Consider the following 26951-nt stretch of genomic DNA (forward strand, 5'->3'; position numbering starts at 1 on the left):
CGTTGGTGGAGCAAAGGGGCCGAGGCGGTGGCAGGTTGGGCGTCCCGGCTGCGACGCCGGGGGCACCGTAGTGCGTTACATGGGTCTGGGGGGTCACGGGTGGCCTCAGTCACTGCTCGAGAGGACCCCGGCCCTTGGCTAATGCGATTGGCTGGGAACGTGCAGCCCGCCCGGCACTTAGAGGCCGGTATGGAGGCCGCACCTGCTGCTCCGGCAGCCGCGGTGGAGACCGGCTTCGCCGAGACTCCCACAGCAGGGAGACGAGACGGACGGGTGGGAAAATTGGGAACACAGGATCCTGCCGACGACGAAGGGAAGGAGCCCATCCAGGCCTCCCCCAGCTGTGGCAAGATGTCGCATCTGGCACCCGCGAGAAAATCGGAACACGCCGATCCGGTCTTGTCTAGCGTGTGGAAGCGACGACCTCAGGGAAAGGAGTTTATTTCCTTGAAAGAAGGTTCAGAAACTGGTGTGCCGAGTGCCCGTCCGGTAATGGAGGAATTTCGGGGTGGAGACCAGGGTAGGGACAACGTTGCCCTCTAGGGTCTGCAGCTGGTCCTGCTGGTCCTGCTACAGACCGAACCAGCTCCGATAGGCATTGGAGCTGGATGCACACCTACCTGAAGAAACCCTTGAAATCTGGGGGAGAGAGAAGGCTTATCGATGGTTACAGGGGACAGATTAGCAAACTCCCGTTAGTCTCTACGGATCCGCGGGCTTCTTCCCCCCGTTTCCTGGCGCGTAGTTACCCCATCCCTGCGTACACGTGGGGGTAGACGTTCCGCAGGGTCTGGATCTAACCAGGGCAGGTGAACTCAGGTTGCGGACCCCGAGAGTCACCCTCGGTCTGCAGCGGCCGCGTCAGTATGGCGTGACGTCCGGAGGATGGCAGGTCGGTGCCGGCAAGAGCCCAGGGCGGGGTCATTCGGTTCATCGGATAAAAGTGATGCGGGATGCGGTCGCCGACACAGCATGAACCTTCCCGGTCCCGAAGATGAATTCCAGGCTCTTGTTAGGTTCCCGGAGGCCTTTTATTCCCCGGCCAGCGCAGGTGTTAAGACCTGTACGTGGCTTGGTTCGGAAGCCGATGGGGCTGGGTGCCATCCAAGAGGCTTTCTCCCGGGTAAAAATGCTGGTGAAACAGGTACAGGCCCCGGGGGTGTGAGTGGTGAATTCCGTGTCAGTTCCTGCCCAGGAGGACGGGGCTGGGGCTTGTGGCAACAGAAGGAAATCGGTTCGTTATTCGCACAAGTTTGAGGACAATCTGTTCTTGTGACGTGACGTCATGGGAAACACCGGCTGTTACCACCAAGGCTTTGACTGGAAAGTGTAGTTGAGACCGAGGCGCCCACACGGCTTTAGGGAGCGAGGGTTGACTTTACAGACCCAACAGAGCCCTTGGAAGACACTGGCCTGGTACCTTGCTTCCGGGGTTCCCGGGAGCCTGACCAGGTGAATGAGGGAGGTCGTTGCCCGACAGGCTCAGGAACCTCGGCAGGTCTTGGCGAACTCAGGAAGGGAGGGAACTTAACTCCAAGCTGCAGACGGCGTTGCAGGTGAGTCTGCTGGCGGGTGAGCATCTGGTGGGGCTCTTGACCTTGAACGGCTGTTAAAGGCTCCATCTGAAATTCCTTAGGAGAAGCGTGCCCGGGGGCGGGGGGCTCGGGCGGTTAAGCGGCGGACTTTGGCTCGGGTCATGATCTCAGGGTGAGTTTGAGCCCCGCGCCAGGCTCTCTGCTGTCAGCACAGGGTCCGCTGCAGATCCTGTCTCTCCCTGCACCTCCCCTTTTCACTCGCCCCCCAAAATGAAGCCATTAGAGAAACTTTTAACTGAAGTTCTTTAGGAGAAGCCCCAGCAGAGTTAAGGGAGCCTAGACCACCCGTCGCTGTATTTGCCGCACTTATGTGAAGGATTTGGCCGAGTTTGGGAGGACTGGACTCTTCGATCTGTGCTAGAAAGGAGGGTGAACTAGCTCGGGGGGCGGGGGGGCGGGGGGGCAGAACACGGCCTCGGCAGCACCCCTGGACGCCGGCCCCGGAAGTTCAGTGCTCTGCTCGCCTGCAGAACCACTCTGGTGTCCCCGTGGCCCGCGTTCGGCCCGGCTGCTTGCACGCTCCGCACCGACTTTGAACCCCCCCCCCCCCCCCCCCGGCAGGGCCACCTCCCGGGAGGAGGCCACTGTTACCCGGCCTCCCCTTGCTATGAAACGTGCAAGGAGACCGAGCCTGTGCCTGGGGCTTCCAGAATCATGGCTCTCTGAGCACGGGGGTGTCTGAGGCCGGGTGCGGGGCGCACAGGCCCCTATGCGGCAGGAAGGCTGGGGCAGTCGTCCCCTCGCCAGTGAGGAGTGGAGAAAAGCTGGGGCGGGGCCGGCTTGTCACCAGTGGCCACTGCGTTGCTGAGGGCAGAGCCCACAGCCGTGTGGTCTGCACGACCCTGGCCGCCGTCACTGGCCTCGAAGTGCCCGCGGCAGGGCGAGCCCCCCACGTGGCACCGAAGCGCACGAGGACCCCGCTAGGTGCGCCGAGAGGGACTCCCGCTGGCACAGCGGGGCGGGCTCGTGTGACCGACCTCGGGCTGTGGGAGCCCCGGGACGAACTCCCTCCCTCCGCCCGCCCCCCTCCTGTCCTCCTGCCGGCCGCGACCTCCCCACCGGGCCCCCCGCGGGGAGTTACCCAAGTGGCTGGCTTTGCCATTGCTATGAAGGCAGGAGGACACCTTACCGACCCTCCCCCCCCTAAAGGGACCACGGGGGCCCCGGGGGCCTTTTTAGGATGGAAAAAACACGGCCGGCTTTGTCGGCCCCGGAGAGGGGGGCAGGCAGAGGAAACGCTGATGCGGGGCAAGGGGAGGCTCGAGGACAGCACATCCTTGAAGGAGCGGGTGTGTCTGGCGCACAGGTGGGCGGGAGCAGGTGTGGCAGCAGACGCAGCAGCAGGGAGTCCGGGGACCCCAGTGATGGGGGAGGGGGCTGCATGTGGCCGTGGCCGACCCCAGGCTGCTGGAGAAGCAGGGCAGCAGCGGCAGGGCCGGCGGGGGTGGGGGGGGGGAGGGGGGCAGGCATCGGGCCCTCCAGGAGGGGCAGGGTGCAGACCGGGGACACGCAGCGTGTCAGCGAGGCCGGTCGTGGGCTTGCCTGGGACAGACAAGTAGGGAATGCTCGGAACGGGTGTTTCTGCCACGTGTTGAAGCGGAGGGGCCCGAGGTCCCCACCTGGCCTGCTCCACCCAGGCGGACCAGAGGGGGGACAGACCCCACAGCGCGGCCCCGGCCGTTCCTGTGGGTGCCGTCCCTTCGGCATCACGCACACGTGTGCTCCTGGACACGGCACGGGAGCCAGGCTCAACCTATCCCGATGTGCATCCCTTAGGTTCCCAGAGGTGTAGACGGCCAGGGTTTTTGCCAGCACTACTGTGGAAAGGGTGCCCCTTCCAAGGGGGTGAGGTGGACACCTAAACCTAGACCCTCTGGCCCTCTCTGTCCCCCCAGGAGGCCCATCAACACCAGTGCAGAAGAAAGCAGACAAGACAACAGAGAGCCCCCCCCCCCCCCCCATCCTCTTGTCGACTAGGCTCCAGACGCCTTCTCAACTGGCACTGGCCCAAGTCCCCAGACGAAGCCCTGGGATGTATCTACGGGACCGTTCACCTGGCAGAGGTTCTGGGCCTAGGTGCGGCGTGGACACAGACCAGGCGAATGGGTGACATTTAACATTCAATCTGGGAACCACTGCCCGGGACGAGTGAACAAGCCAAGCCAGAACCCTTTTGGCCGGAACGAATTTGAGCAGATGTTCCGTCCGTGGCGGCAAAGTCTTCGGGCTCGGGTGAGCGTCTCTTGGCCACTGAAACTTCTCTAGATTGAAATCCTGAAGAATCGGTAAAGACCTGAAACCTTTAAGAGATCGTGTAAAAGCTGCTACGGATGACGCTTTGATGACTTAACAGTTACTGGCCAGCACTACAAATCCACAGACAAATACCCCAAACCAATCTGTCACAGCTGCAGGGTTAGCCGTCCTCACACCCCTTTGAACCGGGACGGCCTCTAAAGCAACTTCTGCAACGGCATCTGGTCTCCGGCAGCTTTCTGAACACTCGCAAGGCCCTGTTCCTTTCCCTCTCATGTTCACAGGGTTAAGGAAGTAGGTTAAGGAACCTGGGCTAATAGCCAAGATCAGTGTTAACAACAGTTATTAGCTACAACTAAAAGGAAAATAAGATGGTTTTCATTCATGTTAATAAGGCATTTATTTGAAAAGACAAGTATAACATGCTCAGACGAGTTTATGTATGATCGCTAACATTCACACCCGTTACGTTTACAAGCACCATTTAAAAGTGAATTCCGTTCATTAACTGCAGAATTTCCTGAAATTCCTACAGATACGTAAACGTGAACAGCTACGATTATCAACTCAACAACACCCTTCTTGGTCTGCACTTCTGAGCTACGGCTCCCATTCTGGTGTTACAAACTTGGCAGATGGCAGCCGTAGACCGTCAAGTGATGCGGATTTCGGTGTTTTTTTGTTTTGTTAACATTTATTTATTTTTGAGAGAGAGAGAGAGAGAGAGACAGAGCATGAATGGAGGAAGGTCAGAGAGAGAGGGAGACACAGAATCCGAAACAGGCTCCGGGCTCTGAGCTGTCGGCACAGAGCCTGATGCGGGGCTCCAACTCATGGACCTTCGCTTTTGTAAATGGATCACAGCCCTTTGACGGAGTGAACTCTCCCCCATTTAAAAAAAAAATACAGTAAATGAATGAAAATGCAGATGCTTTCAGTAAAAACAAACTGTTCCTGAACAGGGTAACAATCCAATTTTATTCTATAACAAGCAGAATAATGTCTCAGTTGCAAAACAACTCGTAACGTTAATATAGGTTACTGACCTCTTAAGAGTCTTAAAATGTTTCTTTGGACAGAAATTTAAAACTTTTCAACCATCTTCTAACCCCTATACCACCTAGCCCCAAAATGAAATAAAAAATTAGCCTACTTCTCCACAGAGTCTCATACAGTTCCCACACCTTGTACAGGTTATTTAATGGCAGCTTTCATCTCTAAAATAGATCAGATACCCAAATAAAACCCCACCTTACAGTTCTAGTGAGCTTCCTTAAATGAAAATATTTCAAAAAGAAGATAATTAACGTAAGGCTTACAAAGAAGGACTTGCTCACTCCTGAAAGTACTTTTCAGTAAATCCCCACTTTTCAAATAGTCTAAAAGTCTGTTTATAATACAAAGCACCTTACCCATATCTTTCTCCAAAACAAAAATCCTCACACTGTAGCTGAGGAAACAAACAAGAGAAAATATAAAATTTGAATTTTTACCTATAAGCCAGTCAAGTAGCAATGCTAGAAATTAGACTCCAGACCTAATTCCTTCCCCAAGTTTCATCTAGAAAGATAACAGCTAAAAGAAATAAAAGGCTTAAGAAAAGCCCGACGTTACATTCCCAACACAGAAACCGCTGTGTGTCGTCCTCTGGTGGAGGTCAGAGGTAGTACAGGCGGTTGGACAGTGACAGGTTGGGCTCCCTGTGAATGCTCTGGCCCACGAGGAAAGCCAGTTTGTGGGCGTACTGACAAGGAGCCGGGACCCGGATGACGCCCTTTAGAGGAAGAAACACAGGGCCTGTTACTCTCAATCTGGTGTGCATGACACATGTCAGTGTTAACCATAAAAGGCCTTTAAAAACCCAGCAACTGCCTTCCGAGTCTCGCTGAAGTGAACGAACACACTTACCGGCCAGTTGTAATAGACGTGACACAGCTTGTACGTCAGCCTCTGTATGTGGTCCGGCTTCAGGCCGCTGTTGTCGTAGATGACATTGTAGTGTGTGGGCGAGACGCTGCCGCTTCTCACTGCCTGGCTCACGATAAAAAAGTCATACCTGCAAGGACAGCAGAAAAACCACACGGACGTGAGGCGAACGAGAGCTGAAGCGGACGGCGAAGGGATCCCGCGCACTGACGTGACCTCCTCATTCAAGACAGAGCGCGCCTCCTGAAGTCAGAGACTGCGGTTCGCGGACCATCTCGGAGTGCTTATGTGCGAAGGATGTTCAAGCTGCCACTACTGCCTGTATCTGAGGTCTCGGTCACTTCGGCACCCGGCGGGGCTGCTTCCATGGCGGTGAACACGGGAGCTCAGGGGAGGACGGAGCCGTAACACGGGCCCGGAGAGGCAGCGACGGTGGGGGTGAGTGGAGGAGGTCTCATTTCGGGCTCTGCGGTTTCCAAAATCTGCTTTCACCCCAGGACCTTTCCCCCTCTTGCTGTTCCCAGTGCTACTTGACAAAAATACACTTAATGTTACTCGTCGAGGATAAAAAACAAATTTTAGACTAGAGCGTCCGAGGACATAAGCACAATTCGTTCAGGACCCAAACGGTAAAGCAAAACCAAGGAGTGCAGCATAAAGGGACAAGACGGACAACAAAACATCAGTCCAGAGAGGCTGTTACCGGACTTGAAGTGGATTACGTGTGCAACTTGCTAGGTCCGCTGAAAACTACAGAAATTATAAAAATCAGAACTGATCTGTAACACTGTAGTGTTTCAGAAGAATGAGGGTTTCAGTGACAAATAACCTGCCCCAAACAACAGAGAATTCACACCAGAGCTGGAGTCAAAATCTCAGTTCCCAACACAGGCAAGTCACCGTCCAGAGTGCTGGCAGCCGACACCGACTCTGGTCTAGTCCTTAAAAGTGGACCTCTCCAGGGGCGCCTGGGGGGCTCAGTCGGTTGAGCATCTGACTCTCGATTTCAGCTCAGGTCGTGATCTCGTAGTTCGTGAGCTCAAGCCCCAGGTTGGGCTCTATGCTGATGGTGCAGAGCCTGCTTGGGATTCTCTCCCTCCCTTCCATCCTCCCTCTCAAAATAAACAGAAACGTTTTTAAAAGTGGACTTCTCCAGGTATGTCAATAGCATGATCAGCTAAGTTTTAAATAGCATCTAATAAAAGTAATGAAATGTTTTCATACTTCTTAATTCAACTTGGATTTTACCCAATTTGTTTATATCGGCTGTCTTCGGGTCCGTGTTACCCCCTGAGCTCTGGTTACCACAGCAGGAATACCTTTACTAGAAAGTACCATGGGGTCATTCTGACTGCTTAAGGGATCTTGCAGGAAAGGAACCTAAGTTAGTATCTTAGCTATTCTTTCTCAGCGGACACCCCCCACCCCCCGCCAGTAGTAGAATCCTACTGAAGCACTGCCACGATCCAAGGTCACACATTCATGGTCGCTTGACAGAACTGAAACCTGTATGATCGTTTATCCACATGAAGTTAGCAGAAGAAACCCTCCTGTACCGCAGTTTATACAGGAGCAGCACACTAACAGCTTTGCACCTAGGCCTGCACTTGATTCTGGTTAAATCTAACTTTGGAATTTAAATTTGGTTAAGTTTATTTTTGAGGGAGACAGAGCAAGTGGGGGAGAGGGAGAATCCCAAGCAGGCTCCACGCTGTCAGCACAGAGAGAGCCTAACGTGGGGCTGGAACTGACAAACCATGAGATCATGACCTGAGCCGAAACCAAGAGTCACTGCTTAACTGATGGAGCCACCCGGGCGCCCCAGATCTGCCTTTTGAAAAAGCGCCAATACGATGAAACAGAACAGTCCCAACAGCGTGCTTTCCCCGAGGAGGGGCTAACCTGGGCCGAGGGAGGACCTCCCACTACCCACAGGACCTACGGGCCAGGCGCCCAGCCGCACACAGGGCTTTCCCAGGGGCCAGCGGGCTTCAGCACTGGACAGCGGAACACTGTGCGCTAATCTCATTACCACGTGCCACTCAGGTCCTACTTACTAGCTTATTTTCCTAGGGCAAAGTGTAGCCCAGGTTGCATAAAAATGTTACTCAGAAGCCACTTTTCTTACCTGTGCTTGTGTTTCAGATGAAACATTTTGACCTCTGGGTAATTAAAAGCATTACAGACCTAAAAATTTTTACTGAGAAAACAATCTGAAGACACAGATGTGAAAGAAAAGACAAAAGCAATCTACAGCAGCAGTTCTAACGTCTCTAGATCATTAGTGCCGCAGACAAGAACCCTCTTCCCCCAAAGAAAAACTGCACAGAAACCTGTTGACCATTTCAGACGCAAATAAATCGTAGGCTTTAGTAACACTATTGGATCAAAGTAATCGGGGACTTTAGGATTCATAAGAAATAGAAGAAAAAGTAACAGGCACCTGGGTGGCTCAGTCGGTTAAGCATCTGACTCTTGATTTAGGCTCCGGTCCTGACCTTGTGGTTCAAGAGTTCCAGCCCCGTGTCAGGCTCTGTGCTGACTGTGGAGCCTGCTTGGATTCTCTCCCTCCCTCCCTCTCTGCCCCTCCCCGGCTCGCTCACATGTGAGCTGCTCTCAAATGAATTAAAAAAAAAAACATAAGAAAAAGTAAACGAGTTAAAGTGGATAAAGCAGAAAACAATGTTCAGAGAACACTACACAACTTACCACTCTGGTCTGGTAACTTCCACATCAATAACTGTTCCAGGAAGTGGGTTTTGAAGTCTTCCTCCAGACTGAGCAAAAAATCGGGCGTTCACTCGTTTTTTCACCACAATTACTGTTAGTCTTGGGCTTAAAACATGACGACGATGATGATGCAGATGCGGATGAATGTAACGACACCAAGTTAGCCACACTCTCAGTCAATCAACAACCCACTCATGTGGCTCTAACCAGAACCCCACCCCCCCCCAGGGCAGGGCACCGATCCAGGGTGTGAGGGGACAGCGTGCATGTGCCCGGTGTCTAATAAACAGGTAAGCACATCATCTGCCTATCACAATGAAACACTAAATTTGGCACACAGTTCGGAGCCTCTTCTACGTGGAAAATAGGACCTCGAGTCTAAAATCCCTGCTAGGGGGCCTGGTGCGAGCAGTGTCCGAGTGCAGCCTAGCATTACCAGTTCACGACGAACAGGGGGTCCCTGTCTCCGTCTCCCTCCCGGGGCCCAATCACCCCTCAGCCCACCCCACGGCAGCAGAGAATGTGCCCTCTGCGTCTCCCCCAGTGAGACTCTCTGCTTGGTTTTCCCGCACCAGGACTGAGTCCCTCTCCCCGAGCGTCCGGCTCTGCATCCGAGGAGGTGTGCTGGCCCCTAACCTGGCCTTGGATCCCCGCAGGGCAGCCCTTCAAGGGCAGCACGTGCGGCTTGACTACTTTCACACTTTCTCTACCACCTCCAAGGCCCACGTCGAATCCAGCGTTTGAAACACGGAATACGTGAACTGGTGCATGGAAGGCACTCGGGACCCTGCTGGCATGGGATGGACGTTTGATAAACAGGACAGTTATCGATGCCTCGGTTTCCCCTGTGCCCTTTTCCCAACCAGAGCACTGGCTCCTGAAGAGCCTCAGTACACTGGATTGCAAACTCTGGGATGCCACGGGCTTTACGTGCAGTGGGATCTGGAACGTTTGGCTTGGGAAGGGGGTCCAGAGTACACTGTTGGACAAATGGTCAAAGAGACCCCGAAATGAGAACTTCTGTTCCGTGGTAAACCTAATTTCACTCCTTCCTGGTAGCAGTAACTAAACAGACAAGGGGCAGGGAGGTGATGTCACTTCAATGAACAGAAGGTATTTTTAGAGACACCACCCTGCTGCCCAGTTACTGCGGCTCTGGATAGAACAAAGCCAGTCCCAGGAACCTAAGGCAGGTGGGTTCCGGCCCTCTGACATCACAGGAAGCGATTCAGCAAATGTCACAAAACAAAGTCGTAAGGATGAGGTGACATTTTGATTTCTTCTTCTGCCAAATATTCTAAGTCAGCTAATCCATCATGCATTTTTATAAAGTTAACATCACCATTTCAATCAAAACACAAATACTGTGATTCTAAGAATAATTACGAATATTTACATCCAAACTGCATTTCTTCAAAGTGAGGAACGACTCTCGGGTATTACTTTACCTCACACACGAGTTCTCCACCATTTATGGAGTGCGTATCGGGTACCGTGTCAAGTACTCTCCTTTATTCCTTCTGACGACCCTGGCTGGTCGCCTCCCCATTTCCCAGATGCAGCAGGTGAAGCTGGGTGGAACCTGGCCCTGCTCCTGAGACACCCTGCACTCGGTCACCTCTCCCCGCAGCCACCACGTCCTGGCACAACTCACAACGTGGCTCCAGTCCTGTGGCAGCTGGTCAGGCTCGTGCGGCCTCGGCGTGAAGTCCCCTCCCCCACACCCGTCTAGCCCATCCCCGGAGCGGGAGCCGGCAGGGGTCCCCCCACCCCACCCCGGCAGCCACCCTGGGCATGACACCGCCCCGGGCAGGACCCGGTTCACCGACTCCCCTCACTCGGGCTCCGGGCTCCTCTTCGAGAGCAACTTCTGCTGCTCCTTCTGGGAGCCAAGCCCACAGGACTCGAAAGACTCCCAGCAGCAGAGCCCCAGGCCCCACACGGCCACAGGGTATGTCCCCAAATCCCAAACGACATGCAGCTCGAGGCTGTGAGATCAACTTGCACCGCTGCGTCTCCTCCTTACTTCCCGGAAATTTCCTTTCCCCTCAGTGTGAGAAAAAGGCAGTGGGGCTAGAAGATGCTGAGGGCTAGAGCAGGGACCTGAAAAGGAGACCAGCAGGCAGCCGCCTCTCCGCACCTTCCTCTGCCCACCCCCCCCCCCCCCAACTCTGTCCGTGCGGACGGAGCACTGAACTCAGAGAAACACAACCAGTGAGGCTTACATTTCGAAGACCGAAAGCAAATACCGTTCTTTTAGCGAGAAAATGCAAGCATTAAGGTTTTTAAAGGAGACAGAAAAGAACATTAACATCCACTTCCAAAATATCGGAAAACGCTTATTAGCATTTTAATCTGAAAAACCTCCCTGACTTGCTCTGAGAGCTTACTAATAAACTCACTCCAAGAAACGGGTGCCATCAACACCGAGAAGCTGGCCGAGGCCGACCCGGAAGTACCCTCCACCCCAGCGAAGCAAGTGGCTCCGGGTGCCCAGCCCACAGGTGCCCAGCGCCGCCACGAGCCCAGGTGCACTCGAGGGCTCTCCGACGCCCTCCTTTCTGCAACGATACCAACTGCTGGCCGAACGCACAAACAGGCCTCTCGGAATTTCTGGGGCTCCTTCAACACCGACTCCGCCGGCCATCATTCTGCACCAGTGAGCCCCTGACACAACGGTCCCGGATGGACGTCAGCTTGCTCACCACCCAACAGACTAGCAAAACGTAACTTCTCCAAAGGGCCGTGTGGAGACGGCGCAGTCTCACTCCCGCGGGGGAGCGGAGGAAGGCAGAGAGCAGCACGGTCTGCAAGGGCACAGGCGGGGTGCTCGGGGAGGACCAGTGTGTCCCTCGCACGTGCGCGCCATCCCCCCGGACGGAGTAAGACATCAGTGCCAGTCGAGTTCACAAAGAAGTATTCGCTGTGTAAAGCAATCGAGAGAGAGTACACGAAGACTGTTTGGAATTTATTCTAATAACCACTCCTGCAGATGCCTGCAGACGTCTCCGAATACTCAGATCCTGCGCCACGGCCCCAGGCGAGAAGGCCGAAGGCAGACCACTGGCAGAGGTGTCTTCACGCATCCTCCCTGAAGGAAGGGACCCTCCACACCTCCAGCCTCGCCCCCAGGGAAGGCTCCACGAGCACCTCCCGCCCCTTCCGCAATCTCACCCGCCCCCCCCACACCTGAGGTTAAGGGCTCCCTTACCTTCCATCCTACCACACGGACCTCGAAGACAAAAAGCCGTGACCGTACAGACACAAAACGCTTTACGACGCGCACGCTTACTTGTAGCCTCTCCCGACGGACTTGAGGCAGTCCAGGAACTGCGGCACTTCGTAGTTCACCAGGGTTTTGAGCTGGCCGTCGCCGACGCCGTCCCGGTACACGATGATCCGGCTGGGCATGTACTGGTTACAGCTGTTCCAAGCCCTCAGGGCAGCTGCGGGAAAGCCAGCACCGCGCCACGTAACCCTGGGTCACCTCTCGGAGGGCCACGTCAGGGAGCAGGGTGAAAAGGCTACAGGAGACCAACCTTGGAGGCAGACCTTGAGACCGTCTACCAGCTCTTGTCCTCGATCTTGAAAGACGCAGCGAGAGAACCAGCTGTTGGGAGAAACACCGCGACCGGACCGCGGTGAGAACGCCCTTGCCTGCAGGCGGTTCCTTTCTCGCCACTGCTTCCCTCCCAGCAGCTCGTCTTTAGCCCCTTTAAAGAGGTCCCCTGGCATGTCCGGTGCTTCGGGAAACCCTGGACAGCAATGACAAGCCACTCATAACGCTACAAACCAAGCTTTCTTTCGTCACAGATCAACACAATTCCGCTGCTGAGGCGAAAGTGAAATCACAAGTAGGATACCCAGAGACACCTCCTCCCTCCCTCACACACACACACCCCCCTGTCACTCTGCTCATCAGGAGACATTCATTACAGATTTCACTCTTTTAAAAAGATAAAATACCTTAAAATATGCCGTTACTAAAGCTCACACATCAACATTCCCTCAATTTTCATCCTTTCCTATTCTTGGCAATGCTTAGTTCTAAGAAAAGCACTGAAAAGCAATTTCACTCCATCAAAACACAAGTGACTGGGTAAACTGAAGAAACGGGTTTTCCAAAATAAAGTCAACACCAAAACTTTAAGGTACGTTTCAGCAGGTCAATAAAAACTATGAGAGACCTTTTCAGAGATGGCCGCATTTAAGGAGATCCGCTCCCCACCCCCCACAGAAATCACCTATAAAACAGCCGGAAATGTGATCTGACTAGTACAGATTAAGGGCCAGGGGACAAAGTAGAAAATGGCCAGGTAGCTGTTATTCTACTTCCCTGACTTTCTTGATTATCGAATTCAGAGAAGTCAATAGGTTCAAGAGAACCTCGCAGACCCCAGAAGTCGGCCCTGCACGCACACCTCTCCTGCAGTGTCCACAGCCAACCGCCCGTCACCTGACCGCACTGACCGGGTCATCCCTTCGTTGATGCTCGCAACAAATCCTGCAATTGACCTCCGTCCAGCTGTGGTGTCATGATAACAATCGATGCCAACGATCATCGCCAGCTTCAGCTGTAACAAAAACCGTGTGCTTTCAGATAAACGGAATACCGGCAGTATTTAAAAAGTCCATTTTTGGTATACAAAGCATTCAAGCACCAATTATATCAATGAAACTTACGGGCATATCGACCCTCCAGAGCTCCCCTCCCATCTTGCAGTTCATCTGCAGGGCGATCTTGGTCGCAATGGCCATGACTGTCTGCTGCTTGCCCAGGGTCCGGGCTACCACACACTGACTTGGAGTAGGGCAATCTGTACACAAGTATTTTTTTATAGCATCGTATTTGTCTTTCCGATTACTTGACAACAGACAAACAACCTGAAAACCAAAAAACGTTCTCGTCACAGAGGATTAGGAAAGTGACGATCAAGTTCAGGGGAGAGAACAGAGAACCAAGCCCACCCGCCACGTCTCCACCATGAGCTGACCGGCGTGACGTCAGCTGATACGGTCTGCACATTCCCTTCAACCCAGTGACAGACACTCACAGAGGAAAGAAACCACGTGGAGCAAACAAGTCAAAACTGAAGGCCAAGAAAACCTGAGAACCTACTTAAACACGCTCTATTGCCAGCCTGGAGTACTTTAGGAATAAAGAATAGGGCAAAATAAGTTAGTGGTAACCTACAGGTGCACAAAAAATTTTCGAGAGACAGACAAGTGGGGGATGGGCAGAGAGAGAAAGGAGGAGACCCAGAACCCAAAGCAGGCTCCAGGCTCCGAGCTGTCAGCACAGAGCCCGACGCGGGGCTTGAACCCACGAACCGCAAGACCATGACCTGGGCCGAAGTCAGACATTTCACTGACTGAGCCACCCAGGCGCGCCATGGCTTTGAAACTTTTAAAGCTCTGGCCTGAGAACCTGATCACCCTATGAAATTTCTCAGGAAGTCCATGGACAATCCTGGGGACAAAATGGAGTGCCCAATCTAAATATGTCCCGGCCAGAAATGGGACGATGTTAGTCAAAGGGCACAAACTTGCAGTTATAAATTAAGTTCTGGGGATCTGATGTACGGTGCAGGTGACCACAGGTGACAAGGCTGTGTTATGCACCTGAAAGGTACTACAGACCAGATCTTCAAAAAAACAAAACTGTAAGTGAGGTGACAGAGGAGAGAAATCGCCCTGTTGGGATGATCAAGTGATCACGCTGTGCACGTTATGCCTTAACCCTGTCGTGATAATCGTTTCTGTGACATATACACGCGTCCAACGATCACACTGTACACCCTACGCTTTCAACTTACGCTGCTCTGTCTCCACCGTGTCTTAGAAACACTGGAAATAAAACAACCAATTCCTGCCCAATCTGAGTTTGTGTTCTAGAATTGAACGCAGACCTTTAACTCACTGTGTTTTCCTAATTTATAGTCCCCGATTCTTCTCTTTTCTCTAGTCCCCAACCAAATCACTTTGCTTTCCTAGGTGTCTCTGTTATTCCCGACAACGTAATAGTAATCTGCCTGCGGCACTTAAGTAGGAGATGAAGGGCTGGAAAAGGGAACGGATTAGTTGAAGCCAATTCACTTCTCAGGCTTGGAGCAACATACGTATGTTGTTTACCATCACACTGGTCTCTGCCACCACCCTAGCCGTACCTGTACGCATGCTCACCAACTAAGTACTGATTTTTACTTTTGTGCCTTTTCCCCACAAAATTTCCTGCAATTAAAGCCTTTTTTCTTAACATAATTTACTGTCAAATTAGCTAACATACAGTGTGTACAGGGTGCTCTTGGTTTTGGGGGTAGATTCCCATGGTTCATGGCTTCCATACATCACCCAGTGCTCCTCCCCACCGGTGCCCTCCTCGGTGCCCATCCCCCATTTTCCCCCTCCCCCACCCCCATCCACCCTCGGTTTATTCTTGGTGTTTAAGTGTCTCTTATGGTTTGCCTCCTTCCCTCTCTGTTTGTAACTATTTTTTCCCCTCCCCTCCCCCATGGTCTTCTGTTAAGTTTCTCAAGATCCACATATGAATGGATATTGGGCTTTCTCTGACTGACTTATCTCACTTAGCACAATACCCTCCATTTCCACCCATGTTGCTGCAAATGGCCAGATCTCATTCTTTCTCATTGCCAAGTAGGATTCCATTGTGTGTATAAACCACAATTTCTTTATCCATTCATCAGTTGATGGACATTTGGGCTCTTTCCATAATTTGGCTATTGTTGAAAGTGCTGCTATAAACATTGGGGTACATGTGCCCCTATGAATCAGCATTCCTGTATCCTTTGGATAAATTCTTAGTAGTGCTATTGCTGGGTCATAGGGTAATTATATTTTTAATTTTTTGAGGAACCTCTACACTGTTTTCCAGGGCAGCTGCACCAGTTTGCATTCCCACCAGCAGTGCAAGAGGGTTCCCATTTCTCCACATCCTCACCAGCATCTGTTGTTTCCGGAGTTGTTAATTGTGGCCATTCTAACCGGTGTGGGTTGGTATCTCAGTGTGGTTTTGATTTGCATTTCCCTGATGATGAGTAACACTGACCATCTTTTCATGTGTCTGTTGGCCATCTGGATGTCTTCTTTGGAAAAGTGTCCGTTCAGGTCTTCTGCCCATTTCTTCACTGGATTATTTGTTTCACGGGTGTTGAGTTTGGTTAAGTTCTTTACCAATTTTGGAGACTAACCCTTTATCCGATATGTCATTTGCAAATACCTTTTTCCATTCCGTTGGTTGCCTTTTAGTTTTGTTGACTGTTTCCTCTGCAGCGCAGAAGCTTTTAGTCTTGATGAGGTCCCAATAGTTCATTTTTGCTTTTGTTTCCCTTGCCTCTGGAGACATGCTGAGTAAGAAGTTGCCGTGGTCCAGGTCGAAGAGGTTTTTGCCTACTTTCTCCAACTGTAGGATTTTGATGGCTCCCTCTCACATGTTTAGGTCTTTCATCCATTTTGAGTTTATTTTTGTGGATGGTGTAAGAGAGTGGTCCAGGGTCATTTTTCTGCATGTTGCTGTCCAGTACTCCCAGCGCCATCTGCTGAAGAGATGGTCTTTTTCCCACTGGATGCTCTTTCCTGCTTTGTCAGTGATCCAAGAACCATAAAATACCTAGGAGTAAACCTAACGAAAAGATGTAAAAGGTCTGTGTGCTGAAAACTTATAAAAGAAATTGAAGAAGACACAAAGAAACAAGAAGACATTCCATGCTCAGGGACTGGAAAAAGAAGTATTGTCAAAATGCCAATACCACCTCAAGTAATCTACACATCCAATGCAATCCCAATCCAAATTGCACCAGCATTCTTCTCAAATTTCTTAGAGCCACAAAAGACCCCGAAGAGCCAAAGTAATACTGAAGAAGAAAACCAAAGCGGGAGGCATCACAATCCCAGACTTCAGCCTCTACTACAAAGCTGTCATCGTCAAGACAATATGGCACTGGCACAAGAAGAGGCACACAGACCGATGGAATAGAACGGGGAACCCAGAGCGGGACCCATACAGTTAAAGCCTTCGAATCCAAATAAATTCGAGATGGCTCTGTTCCCCCGGCCCTTCCTTGCGCACAGTCACGCCAGCATCACCAGGGCCACTTCATGAAGGTGAGACCTCTGTCGTGTGGCTACTTTATGACCCTAACTACGACATTTCAAACTCAAACACTAAGATTTACAAATGCCGTTTTTGAAACCAGTCACTCCGGGACACCCACCTACGTATCTGCGTGCTACTTACTATCTGGGTATCTGATGTGACCTTCTGCTGTAGGACTCTCAGGTAAGCTTCAGTTCTGTCATCCACTTCAATCCTGGAATGGAAACCCGGTACCCAACATTCAGAAAAAGCAATGAGAAACGTGCCAACATAAACAGTTTCCTATAGATTATAACATACGACACGTTCCGTATGAGATCCGAAATAAACCGCCGAGAGTGGTCATTCAGGCAAAGGTCGTTCTAACACAAACAGCAGAGATAATTTGAGAGGAGCCACTGCCTGCTCTCCCGCCCCTTCTTTGTTACTCAAATACGGTTCCGCATCCACGTTACAGGGGACTGGAGCAGATCTTTAAACTCCCGTCACCTAGAACGTTTCCAACACTTTCATCGCTTTTGTGTTCCCACACCCTCCAAATGACTACTCATCAGTTTTTCAGAGTAGAAATGACTTGATGGACTTACATTATTGCTTTTTTCATTTGTATGCCCATGGCTGGTGTAACTTTAAATAGATTCTGTATCAACGAATTGGCCGCTTCGTAATTCCTTCGAGTATAGATCAGCAGCCAGTTATCCAGTGGCTTCACGCTAATTAACGGTGCACCTCTGGTTTCTTTTGACCAATCTGCAAACTGTGGATTGTAATCGAACTAGAAGAAAGTTCAGAGACACTGAATTCCACGGTCTGCTCTCGGTGACAAAGCCAACAGGTCTGTAATAATTCTTCTCGTGGCATATCCTGAACCTTACAGAAGTTCTCGTACTTTCAACTGTGGTGACAGACAGAATGGCCTCGGTGGAGGAGAAAGGGACACGGAGGTATCCACAGACGACGGGGTCCTAGCCCACCAGGCACTCCCCGCCCCGCCGCCTCCCTCTGCTGAGATACCGCAAGGACGCGAGGTACTTCCCTTGTGATAAAGACCCAAGAGAAACAAGGCTCTGAGACGGGAGCAACTGGCTGACGTGTCAGTACCAAAAGTGAGCGGTGACCACGTCTGACAGCAAGACAGAGGGCTCACAGGCCAGAAGCTCGGTGACCTGGTGCTACTTTCCCCCCAGAGGAAAACCACCCAGTGCTTTCTGCACGTCCTCCCCACCTCCCGACAACCTTTATGTGGGGGTGGACGCTTTTATCATTTCCACGGGGGTAATAAAAACACCCGCTGTTAAAACACAAAACTACTTCATCGGGCTGTTATTCGCAGAACATTTACGAGGTGGGAGGGCATCATTTTCTATAAAAGGGTTTTTCAAGTTCTAGCACTTGCGGGTTTCCATTACACACCAGAATGTTTTCAGAATGCTTGCTTCCCTTTCCTGAGCATAAAGCATAAAAGGCATCGCAACACTTAACATGTTTCTCTACAAACAAGTCATCCAGGCGAAGACGAGGCCAAATAGACTGGAAGTTTCCTGGATAAAAAATCACTTCAGCGGCAGACATCACGCCAACCCAATACCTTAGCTCAACGACTTGTGTCACGAGGAAAAGTAAAGCCGGCTTTCAGTGAAGCCTCACCGGTGACCCAGCCCCAGGCTCCCACAGGCCCACCTCCTTGCTCCTGGGAGGCGGTGGGGCGAGGGGAGGGGCGAGGGAAGGGGAGGGGAGGAGTGGGCACAGCAGCAGACTGGCGTGGGACTTTATCACGAGTCACACCCGAATCTGACGTGATTGACAACTTAAAGAACTGCCTTACTGTTTTTCCACCTTGGTGAATCTTTTCTGCTTGCAAAATTCTTCCTGAGAAGGACAGTAAGTTGGAGTCAAAGCTCAAACCCCAGTCTCGAAGCTCCCTCTGAACGTTATCATCTCTGTAAATTTAACATATTTACGTACCACTCAACAGAAGGAAACGGCAGGAACAGACACAGGCAAACAGACCCACTCTGACCTACAGCACGCGGTCCCGTGTCTCCCGGGACCGGAAGCCTCGCAGCGCCAGGAAACACACAAGGTGCTGGTCGCTGCTCCCTCCCCGCAGCCCTGGGTCCCTCCGTGATGGCCTTTCACCTGAAGTTCTGATGCCCGAACCACCTCTTCAAAGTAACCCCCTCGATGTCGTCACCAAGACAGAAAATCCGTCTGTCCAAAATGGTTCACCTTCTGCTCTACTACCTCCTTCTAACCGAAGAATTAGGCCGCCGGCTACAGAATGCGACATGCCCTGACGACAGCAGCCTCGCCTAGAAACACCAAGAGCCCGCCCCGAAGGCCGCAAACGCAAAAGGGAACCAAAACTGCGCTCTGTCGCTCCCCAAACCCAAGAAAATACCACAAATTGGAAGCCATGCTCCAGAGCCGTGGGGGGGACCTACTTATGAATGTAGTCAATGAGTCTTCCCACTTCACGCTGCCTCTGTTCCGGAGTTAGTCTGGTATGGACAGCTAAGTCTTTCATCACGTTAAAATCGTTGCGCATCTTATCAGTTAGACCTTTAAACGAGACGTCGGAAGGCACAGGTTAGTGACAAGGGTCTAGTCTGTGAACGTCTGGGGTGCAGGGTGGTGAGGAGACGGGACAGGCAGCAGGAAGGGCTCCCGTGGAGGGGGAGGGGGCAGGCGTCTCGGCGAGGGTTTCAGGACTCCCCGAAGAGAACGGGGCAGCAAGCTGGGGGAGCCGGGGCGCAGCAGTACCTGTGAGATAGCAGAGCTCCGGGATGAGCATCGCGGGCCCCGGCAAGGTGCCCCCAGGGCCTCGCCTCCTCTTGGGCTGACTGACCAACACAGGCTGCTTCAGGTCCGTGATCTCTTGGTTGTATTGCTGGTCAAGAAAAGACGCCGTCACCGTTCACGGCAATGCCTCTGCTAACAGGTCAGAGGACCAAGGGGTTTTTGTTTTGTGTTTTGAGAACTGACGCCCACAGCAAGGCTGGTATCAGTTTCCAAGGAAAGCTAACAAGGTGCACTTTTTTTATGTTTTTATTTTTCATTTTTGAGAGAGAGAGAGAGAGAGAGCATGTGCATGAGCGGGGGAGGGGCACAGAGAGAGGGAGACACAGAATCTGACGCAGGCTCCAGGCTCTGAGCTGTCAGCCCAGAGCCCAACGTGGGGCTCGAACTCCCAGACTGCGAGATCATGACCCGAGCCGAGGTCAGACACTTAACCGACTGAGCCCCCAGGTGCCCCCTACAAGGCGCGTTTTTAATGCTACCAAAACGAGGTGTGATTTATGTGATCGCTCATCGTTCTTTCCAAGAACTTAAGAGCCTCACTGTCCCTGACTTTATCTAAACTCTGAGTTTTAGTCACAGTTCACTTCGTTTTGTGATTTCTTGGTCTACCAACAGGCGTCTGTATACCTCTGGGTCCTCACAACAATCCCCCCAAAACTACTAGTGTTACGTCAAGAAGCGTGGGGGAAACAAGTCTTGCTAGAACGATAAATGTGGGGGAGGAAGAGGTTGGCATGCCAGAGAACATTTTTAATTAGGAATAGTTTTTGCCAAATGCTGACACTTGGTAGAAGCTGAACTTGCCCTCAGTGAGTAGCCTTCAGATTCCCCACATCAATCGCCAGGTTTTTACAACACAAAAAGAGACAAAAATGCTGACTTCCAGGGGTTAATGGAGGCGTGCGCTGGCCTGCGGGCCTCCAGCTCGGCCCTGCGGCCTCAGAACCACGGGACTGGCCTTGCACGACCTCACCAGGGTTTCTGGCCTGGTTTCCTAGAGACCCTCTTCGTGGCATCTCTCGTACCCTCTCCTGGCATCTTTTGACACCCCGGTTCATCGGGCTCTTTTTAAGAGAACCACACCTCTCTACTTGGCACACAGGACGTGAGCTTAATCAGCACGGCCGTTCCGTTGGCTCCCGTCTCTTACCAACACAGTAAGAACTACTTCCTGTTCCCTGTTCCCATCCCATGACAAGGTCCCGGCCACCCACCCTCGTGAATGAAGACCTTGAATCCCAGTCTGTTCTTGACTTTGTCCTGTACTGAACTCTTCAGCACCCATTCAGGAAGAAAGCTAATTTTCCTATTTCAGGGCAGAAAATGTCAGTGCTCTTATCTAACCTCTGCTCCGTGCACCTACACTACCGATTTTAGCGCTCTTTTTTAATTTACTTAGAGAGAGTGCACATCCGAGTGGGGGAGGGGCAGAGAGAGAGGAAGGCAGAGAATCTCAGGCAGGCTCTGGGCTGTCCGTGCAGAGCCAAATGCAGGGCTCAAACCCACCCACGAGCTGCGAGATCACGACCTGAGCCAAGACCAAGGGTCGGACACTTAACTGCCTGAGCCCCCTGGCACCCCGCACCCCTGCTCACCGCCCCCGCCCTTCCGCCTCCTGTGTCTGTTACCTGGGTGCACCCACGGTGGGGGGTGTGGGAGTGGAGGCAGGTGTGTCCCTACTTCACTGAGGGCTCCTTATTGCAGAACCCTGGGACCTCCTCTCTATATTCTGCTCCTTATTGCAGAACCCTGGGACCCCCTCTCTATATTCGGGGCCCGAACAGAAGCTAAAAACTGACCGTGATCTTTCCTTTCAAAGGCCCTTCTCTCTCTGTGCTTCCTTAAATATGACCTTTGCTATAGAACATCCAAGCTATCACTTATCATTGAAACTGCCTCTCCACTGGGAAGTCCTAAGAATGCCTGGAATCCTTCCAACATTTCACCCTTACCCCATTGTGATTAACTGTATAGCTAGCAGATACACCCAATGAGGCCTGGCTGTGACAGAAGTCTTCCAGAAGAAATCATCTGAGTGGAGACTGAGGCCTCAGAACACGAATGAGGCATGGAGAGCGTTCCAAGCAGGGGGAGCCCCAGGCTTAGAGGAGACAGCCAGGGTGACAGAGGTGAGGAAGGGCAAGCAGGCCAAGGCCGCATCGCTCAGGGGCTCACTGGATACAGACCAAGTGCACTTCAACAGGCCACGGGAGCAGGGGAAACCACTTATGTGCTGTGGGTAGAAAATAACATCCCATCTGTAGGAGTATGAAAATGGATCAGGAAGCAGGAGAAATGAAAACCGAGAGACCAGCGGAATGAGAGACAGCAGGGGCCTCCACAGGGAGGGCAGCCCCTCAGCAGGGGGAGGACAGAGCCATTTCCGGCAGGGAGATGACCAGGAACACAGCAAGGTAGGCAGGTGGCATAGCTGTCCGCTGGCAGGAGGTTGTAACTGTCCGTCAGGCATGTGTTCGTCCACTCGAATACCTCAGTGCCTATGCGGGCACAGGGGTGGGGGGGGGAGGGGCACATAAACCACAAAATCCCTGCCCTTGAGGAAGTGACAGTCCCTGCAGTGACCCAGAGCGGGGCACAGGGGCCAGGTCATGGGACAGAACATGCTCAGCGCTGGTCACGTGGAAGGAGTCTTTAAGACTTGCAAACACTGAGGACCGGAAGGCTTAGACAGGTCTGGGATGGAGCTGGAAACCGGAGAACTGTGAACGTAGAACACTTTTAGTCTGACAACAGACGAGCCTGGAGATCACCTAGCAAGTTAAAATATAGTTAGGTCGGGGGTCGAGGCAGAGCCTCTAAGTATGCCACCGTGTAGAAGGCCACTTTCGGAGAAGGAGCTGCCACCTGAGACTCACTACCAGGCAGAGGAGGGGAGGACTTTCCTCTGACCTTCCTTTGGGTCTAAACCAAACTCTCCGCTGAGAACTCCTTCGTGTCTGCTGTTGACACGTACCAACCTTTCCCAACCCTGACAGGGATTACGAAACCACACAACGATGCCAACTCATTTCTCACGGTAGCCTCGAACGCCCGGAAGGAATCTAGGTTAAACACGGCCGGAGTCCTCAAGCAGTTAGAGGTTGAAAAGGGCAGTAGGGAAATCAAGCTGAGATGGCCCCTGGCCGGTTTTTCATCTTGCCCAAAATGAGAACAGCTCTTAACGCGACTTCACAGAGAATCCTCTCCCTCCAGAGCATCTGATCTTTTCATTCATAGCAGAGCAGCTGAAGGTCAGACAACAGTCGATAACCAGCAAGTAACAAGACACTTCAGGGTCACCAACCTGACGTATGATTCTGACATAAGATATAAATACACAACGAACAGCTCATCTGCCCAGCTTTTTAGGAAAAGGAAATAATGTACTGAAAGTAGAAAAAAGAAGATAAATCTTAGCACTTCAAAACCAAGTTTTAAAATTTTAAGTGCAGAGCGTTTCACAAACGCTTTTCCAGCACTTGTAACAGAGCATATGCAACCTTCTAAGGACTGAGGGGCCAGATCTGCCCCTCTCGGGACAGCAACGTTCGTGCGCGCTCCTGCATAAACACTGTGTTCTCTTCTAGTCCCAGCGGTTCTTTCTTGCCGCTGTTGTCAATTCAGCGATTACTCTGTATAAAACTAGCGTCGGAAGGTCCCATAGTCAAAGGACCTAGCCTGGATGATACAAGCTGGTCTGAGGTTGTCGATACGGGAGATGCAAGTTAAGAGTAACCCATAGGCAGATTCAGCTCATGCTGAAGACTCAGCCATCTTTAACCCCCATCCCTGGGTGAATCTAAAAAAGTGTCCACTGCAGAATATGGGTCAGAACAGTGAACTTCTGGTGTTCACTACCGGTCATCCTGTTTGTCCTCCCCATGCTTAAATTCAAATGTCATCTTCTGTTCGGCTGGGAAAAAGGAAACGGGCCCAAGCACTTCTCATTGGATAACGAGTTCAAGTGAACTATGCTCCGACCGCCTTAACAAACACATTTCTACAGTTTTCAAAGCAATTTGTTCCATGTGTACGAGCGTTAGAAAATCCTAATGAGTAGAGTTCAGATTTCCTCTAAGGCCTAAATACCACACGTTAAAAGATCAGGTCCACGGTGACCCCTTACCTTCCTATAGTACTCTAGGAAACTGATTTCAGAGCCGTCTGCTTTCTTGAAGGTGCTCTTTGGATTCTGGTCCCAGTCGATATCGTCTACTCTGTATGTTTTATTGTTATACCTATGAAATGATTGAGATTTACTGGTATTTGCTTGGAACATGTAGAGATATTATTAAAAAGAACCTAAATAGAGATAGTATGTAGTCCCTAAAAAATAAAGTTTCAAATAGCTTAGCGATATACAACGTCCTGCGGAGAAAAGGGAAATCTTCTTACAGACCACGCTAGATGGGTGGGGAAGGGACTAAATCACTACCAGAAAACAAAGACTGACAAAGATAAAAGCCATTAGATACCCTTTCCAGACGACTGTACTCCCCGAGAACTCGTGTCTTGCGAAGGGTGACACACACCCCTCCCCATTTTCATGCTCTTCCCACCAGTCAACTGTAGACCCTACTTTCTAACAGGATGGACCAGAAAGCCATGAGGTCTTAAGACTTGCAAAACGACTGCTGTGCATTTTTAAAAAAAGCCTTACTTGGTAAGAACAATTAAGCCTATCAGTTCTTTGGAAACTTGTTCTTGAAATTTATGCTCTTCTATTTGATGGTACAGGTTGAACATGAAATCTAACACGGTTTCACTCCGGAGGACTTTATGACTGACGTCGGTGCAAAGCATGATGTTATTTTCGTACTGGAGGATGGAAGTGGTAAAGCCAGGCCAGATCACCAACCTGTCAAGCAGAATGAAAATATGAAGTAACCTCTAACGCCCAAACATGGTCTGCACGTATCACGTTCTTTTTCTCCTGTCTTAACTGGGTCTAAAGTACAAAAGTTCCTGAAGTGAGTAAATTTTGTTATTTCTAGGTTTCACGTGGTTCCATATAGAGACCCATCTTTTTAAGATCTCAACAACGAATGTTTTTTCATAACGTAATTTTTAAGTTCCATTTTGAATACACTCTGTTAAACTATTGCTGACGCTGGACTAAGCCTTAACAAAGTTGCCGATCTAACTGAAAGCACCTGTGATGACAAGCCTGACCCGTGTGGGCCGCACCTGAATGCACGCCACACAAAGGAACTTCTGAAGCAATCTCCTGAGCTCGTAAGTTTGGTTACCCGAGACCAAATACAAATGCTGGACAGCTCTTTATGCTTCCCCAGTGACAGATGGAGAGCATGTGACGTCTTTAAAGCCGAGTAATCCGGGAGGTCTCTTTTATTATTCGGACCGAGTTGAAACTTCACGTACCAGGACGGGCACCGCTAACGGCCACCGTAGTCAATCTGATCGTCTCAAACTGGAGCACCCCTTTCCAAGTCCACGATTAAGCCCAAGGAATAGAAAGCTTCCGCCTTATACAAACCTGTGATTTGGAATATCAATTGGGTCACTTGGGTTATAATAATTCCGTCCAATTTGTTGTAAATTCATGATCTTCAAGAGCCTAGAAATTCAAAAGTCAGAACAGAGATGTGAATACTGACAAGCATCTCCAACACACAGGTCCTCACCGCACTGGTTTTTCAACTTTCCCCTTGATTTTTAATTTTTCTGTGTAGAGGGTTAGAAAACACTGACATACCTCCTGAAGATAATGTTATAGAACTGCAAACAAGTTGGTGATGTAGGTGGGAGCTCATTTGTTAAGGTGATCGTTATCCTCACTTGCTCTCCATTTCGGGTCTGACTAAATACTTCAGTAACCTGAAGCCGGAGCAGTGGAAAACCACACTTGTAATTATTAAAAGAAGTAAGCCCAATCACATAATTCCTGCTAATAAGGCAATGACAGGACTACAGAACAGTTTGAAATTAAAAAAAAAAACAAAGAAAAATGCTAGGAGAGGATGAGTGGTTGCGGCCCGTGTTATAAATTCAATTGTGGGGCGCCTGGGGGGCTCCGTCGGTTAAGCATCTGACTTCGGCTCAGGTCATGATCTCACGGTCCGTGGGTCTGAGCCCCGCGTCGGGCTCTGTGCGGACAGCTCAGAGCCTGGAGCCCGCTGCGGATTCTGTGTCTCCCTCTCTCTTTGACCCTCCCCTGCTCACCCTCCTCTCTCAAAAATAAAAACGTTAAAAAAAGATTTATGAATGTAATTGTAATCAAGTTACTGGGTGGATCTGAAAATGAAACTGCCCAAGTCCCCCATGGGTTTATTACATGGAACATCAGACTGAAGGCCACTGGTGCTTCTCTAAAAGCTACCCTAGACTGTGGCAGTTCTGCTCTGAAGTGGGGAATCCTTCATCACCCTCTCCCCGACCCGACGTTTTCAAATAACCTTGTGCTGTAGTCTTTTAGGTAAAAATAATATCGTTCCATCAAAAGCATGACACCTTCCAATTAAATCTTCATGTTGAAACAGAAGAGCTGAGCGGAGTCTTCTGGCCTCCATCAGCGGGTTATAGTCAATGTGATACTGGTACAAGGCCCACTGGGGACGGGACGTCAGTCGAAAATGGTTAGTGCTCAGCCTTACTATAATACCTGAAGACCCTGCAAAAAAGGAAGTCGCATTTGATTAACAAAACAAGTTTCGTCTTCCCTGAACTCCTTCCTACTGTGGCAAACAGACACAGTTCTGCAAACACAAGGCTGGGAATAGTACAGGACACTAGAGTTCTCAGACATCTGACTTTGAGGACCACTGTCCTGTCCGGAGAAGTTCCTAAAAGCATACATTTAGGAGTAAATCCCCCTCAGACTAAGCAACGTACAACAGAACCAACCAAACCTATGGCAAAACCCTCTAAAAGAAAAATGTTATCTACATCACATGTAATAAAAGACTGCAATGCAGCTGAAGACCTCTAGAACTTATTTCGTCAGAGCAGAGACAGAGGGGGAAGTGGAACAGCCACGTGGCACCCTGAGTAGATGCAGATGCGCCTCTCCTCCCCAGGACCGCGTCACGCGTGGATGTGCGAAGCGCGGAGCCTCAATTCAGCGTCCTACGTACTTGAAACGTAATCTCATGAACACTGTGTTCTTCATAATCGCTTACCTGTCTTTGATTCTCTAACGTGGTCTAGGTTCTGTCTTGTGTTAACACCAAGGTCATGAAAGTCTCTACGACGACCTCCCCTCTCTGCTAACGATAACTCCTGAAATCCAGCGGATATCTGGAGGTCTTAAAAAAAAAAAAAAGAAGAAGAAATTATACACACAGTAACATGAAACACGAAATAAACGACAACAGCATCAACACCCCAAATGATGCCATATGAGACCCGAAAGCTACTGAGGTGCTAAAGATCACGTAGAAGGGTCCCGTCAGAGGGTTTTAGGTATCTCTGGCCATCACAACATCCTAGCTAGGACTTCTCCTATAAAGCCTTTCTCGCCGTGCCCTAGCCAAGCTCTGCCGCTCCCCCATACGACATACGTACCGTTA

At 50.9% G+C, this 26951-nt stretch overlaps 1 protein-coding gene across 4 annotated transcripts in view; it reads right to left on the reverse strand.

The window, feature by feature from the left end:
• Positions 1-4806: 4806 nt before the first annotated feature.
• PIWIL1 (piwi like RNA-mediated gene silencing 1) overlaps positions 4807-26951 on the reverse strand; it is a 30653-nt gene continuing 8508 nt past the window's right edge. For 2 of the 4 annotated variants that reach the window (XM_025919007.2, XM_086681425.1), the window contains exons 5-22: positions 26562-26687; positions 25839-26053; positions 25139-25260; positions 24920-25000; positions 24083-24280; positions 23549-23660; positions 19384-19510; positions 19065-19182; positions 18446-18560; positions 17208-17395; positions 16762-16834; positions 13191-13391; positions 12978-13081; positions 12047-12117; positions 11800-11953; positions 8487-8612; positions 5760-5907; positions 4807-5625 (exon numbers count right to left, since the gene is read on the reverse strand). In XM_025919007.2, the coding sequence (XP_025774792.1) occupies positions 5509-5625; positions 5760-5907; positions 8487-8612; positions 11800-11953; positions 12047-12117; positions 12978-13081; positions 13191-13391; positions 16762-16834; positions 17208-17395; positions 18446-18560; positions 19065-19182; positions 19384-19510; positions 23549-23660; positions 24083-24280; positions 24920-25000; positions 25139-25260; positions 25839-26053; positions 26562-26687 (2396 nt within the window). In that variant the 3' untranslated portion in view covers positions 4807-5508. The remainder of the gene's footprint in view (positions 5626-5759; positions 5908-8486; positions 8613-11799; positions 11954-12046; positions 12118-12977; positions 13082-13190; positions 13392-16761; positions 16835-17207; positions 17396-18445; positions 18561-19064; positions 19183-19383; positions 19511-23548; positions 23661-24082; positions 24281-24919; positions 25001-25138; positions 25261-25838; positions 26054-26561; positions 26688-26951) is intronic. The other 2 variants (XM_086681426.1, XM_086681427.1) reach the window with 2 other exon arrangements.

The sequence above is a fragment of the Puma concolor genome, chromosome D3 (genome assembly GCF_028749965.1).
Source record: "Puma concolor isolate L17-30 chromosome D3, mPumCon1.1.hap2, whole genome shotgun sequence".
In the NCBI taxonomy this organism is placed as follows: Eukaryota; Metazoa; Chordata; class Mammalia; order Carnivora; family Felidae; genus Puma; species Puma concolor.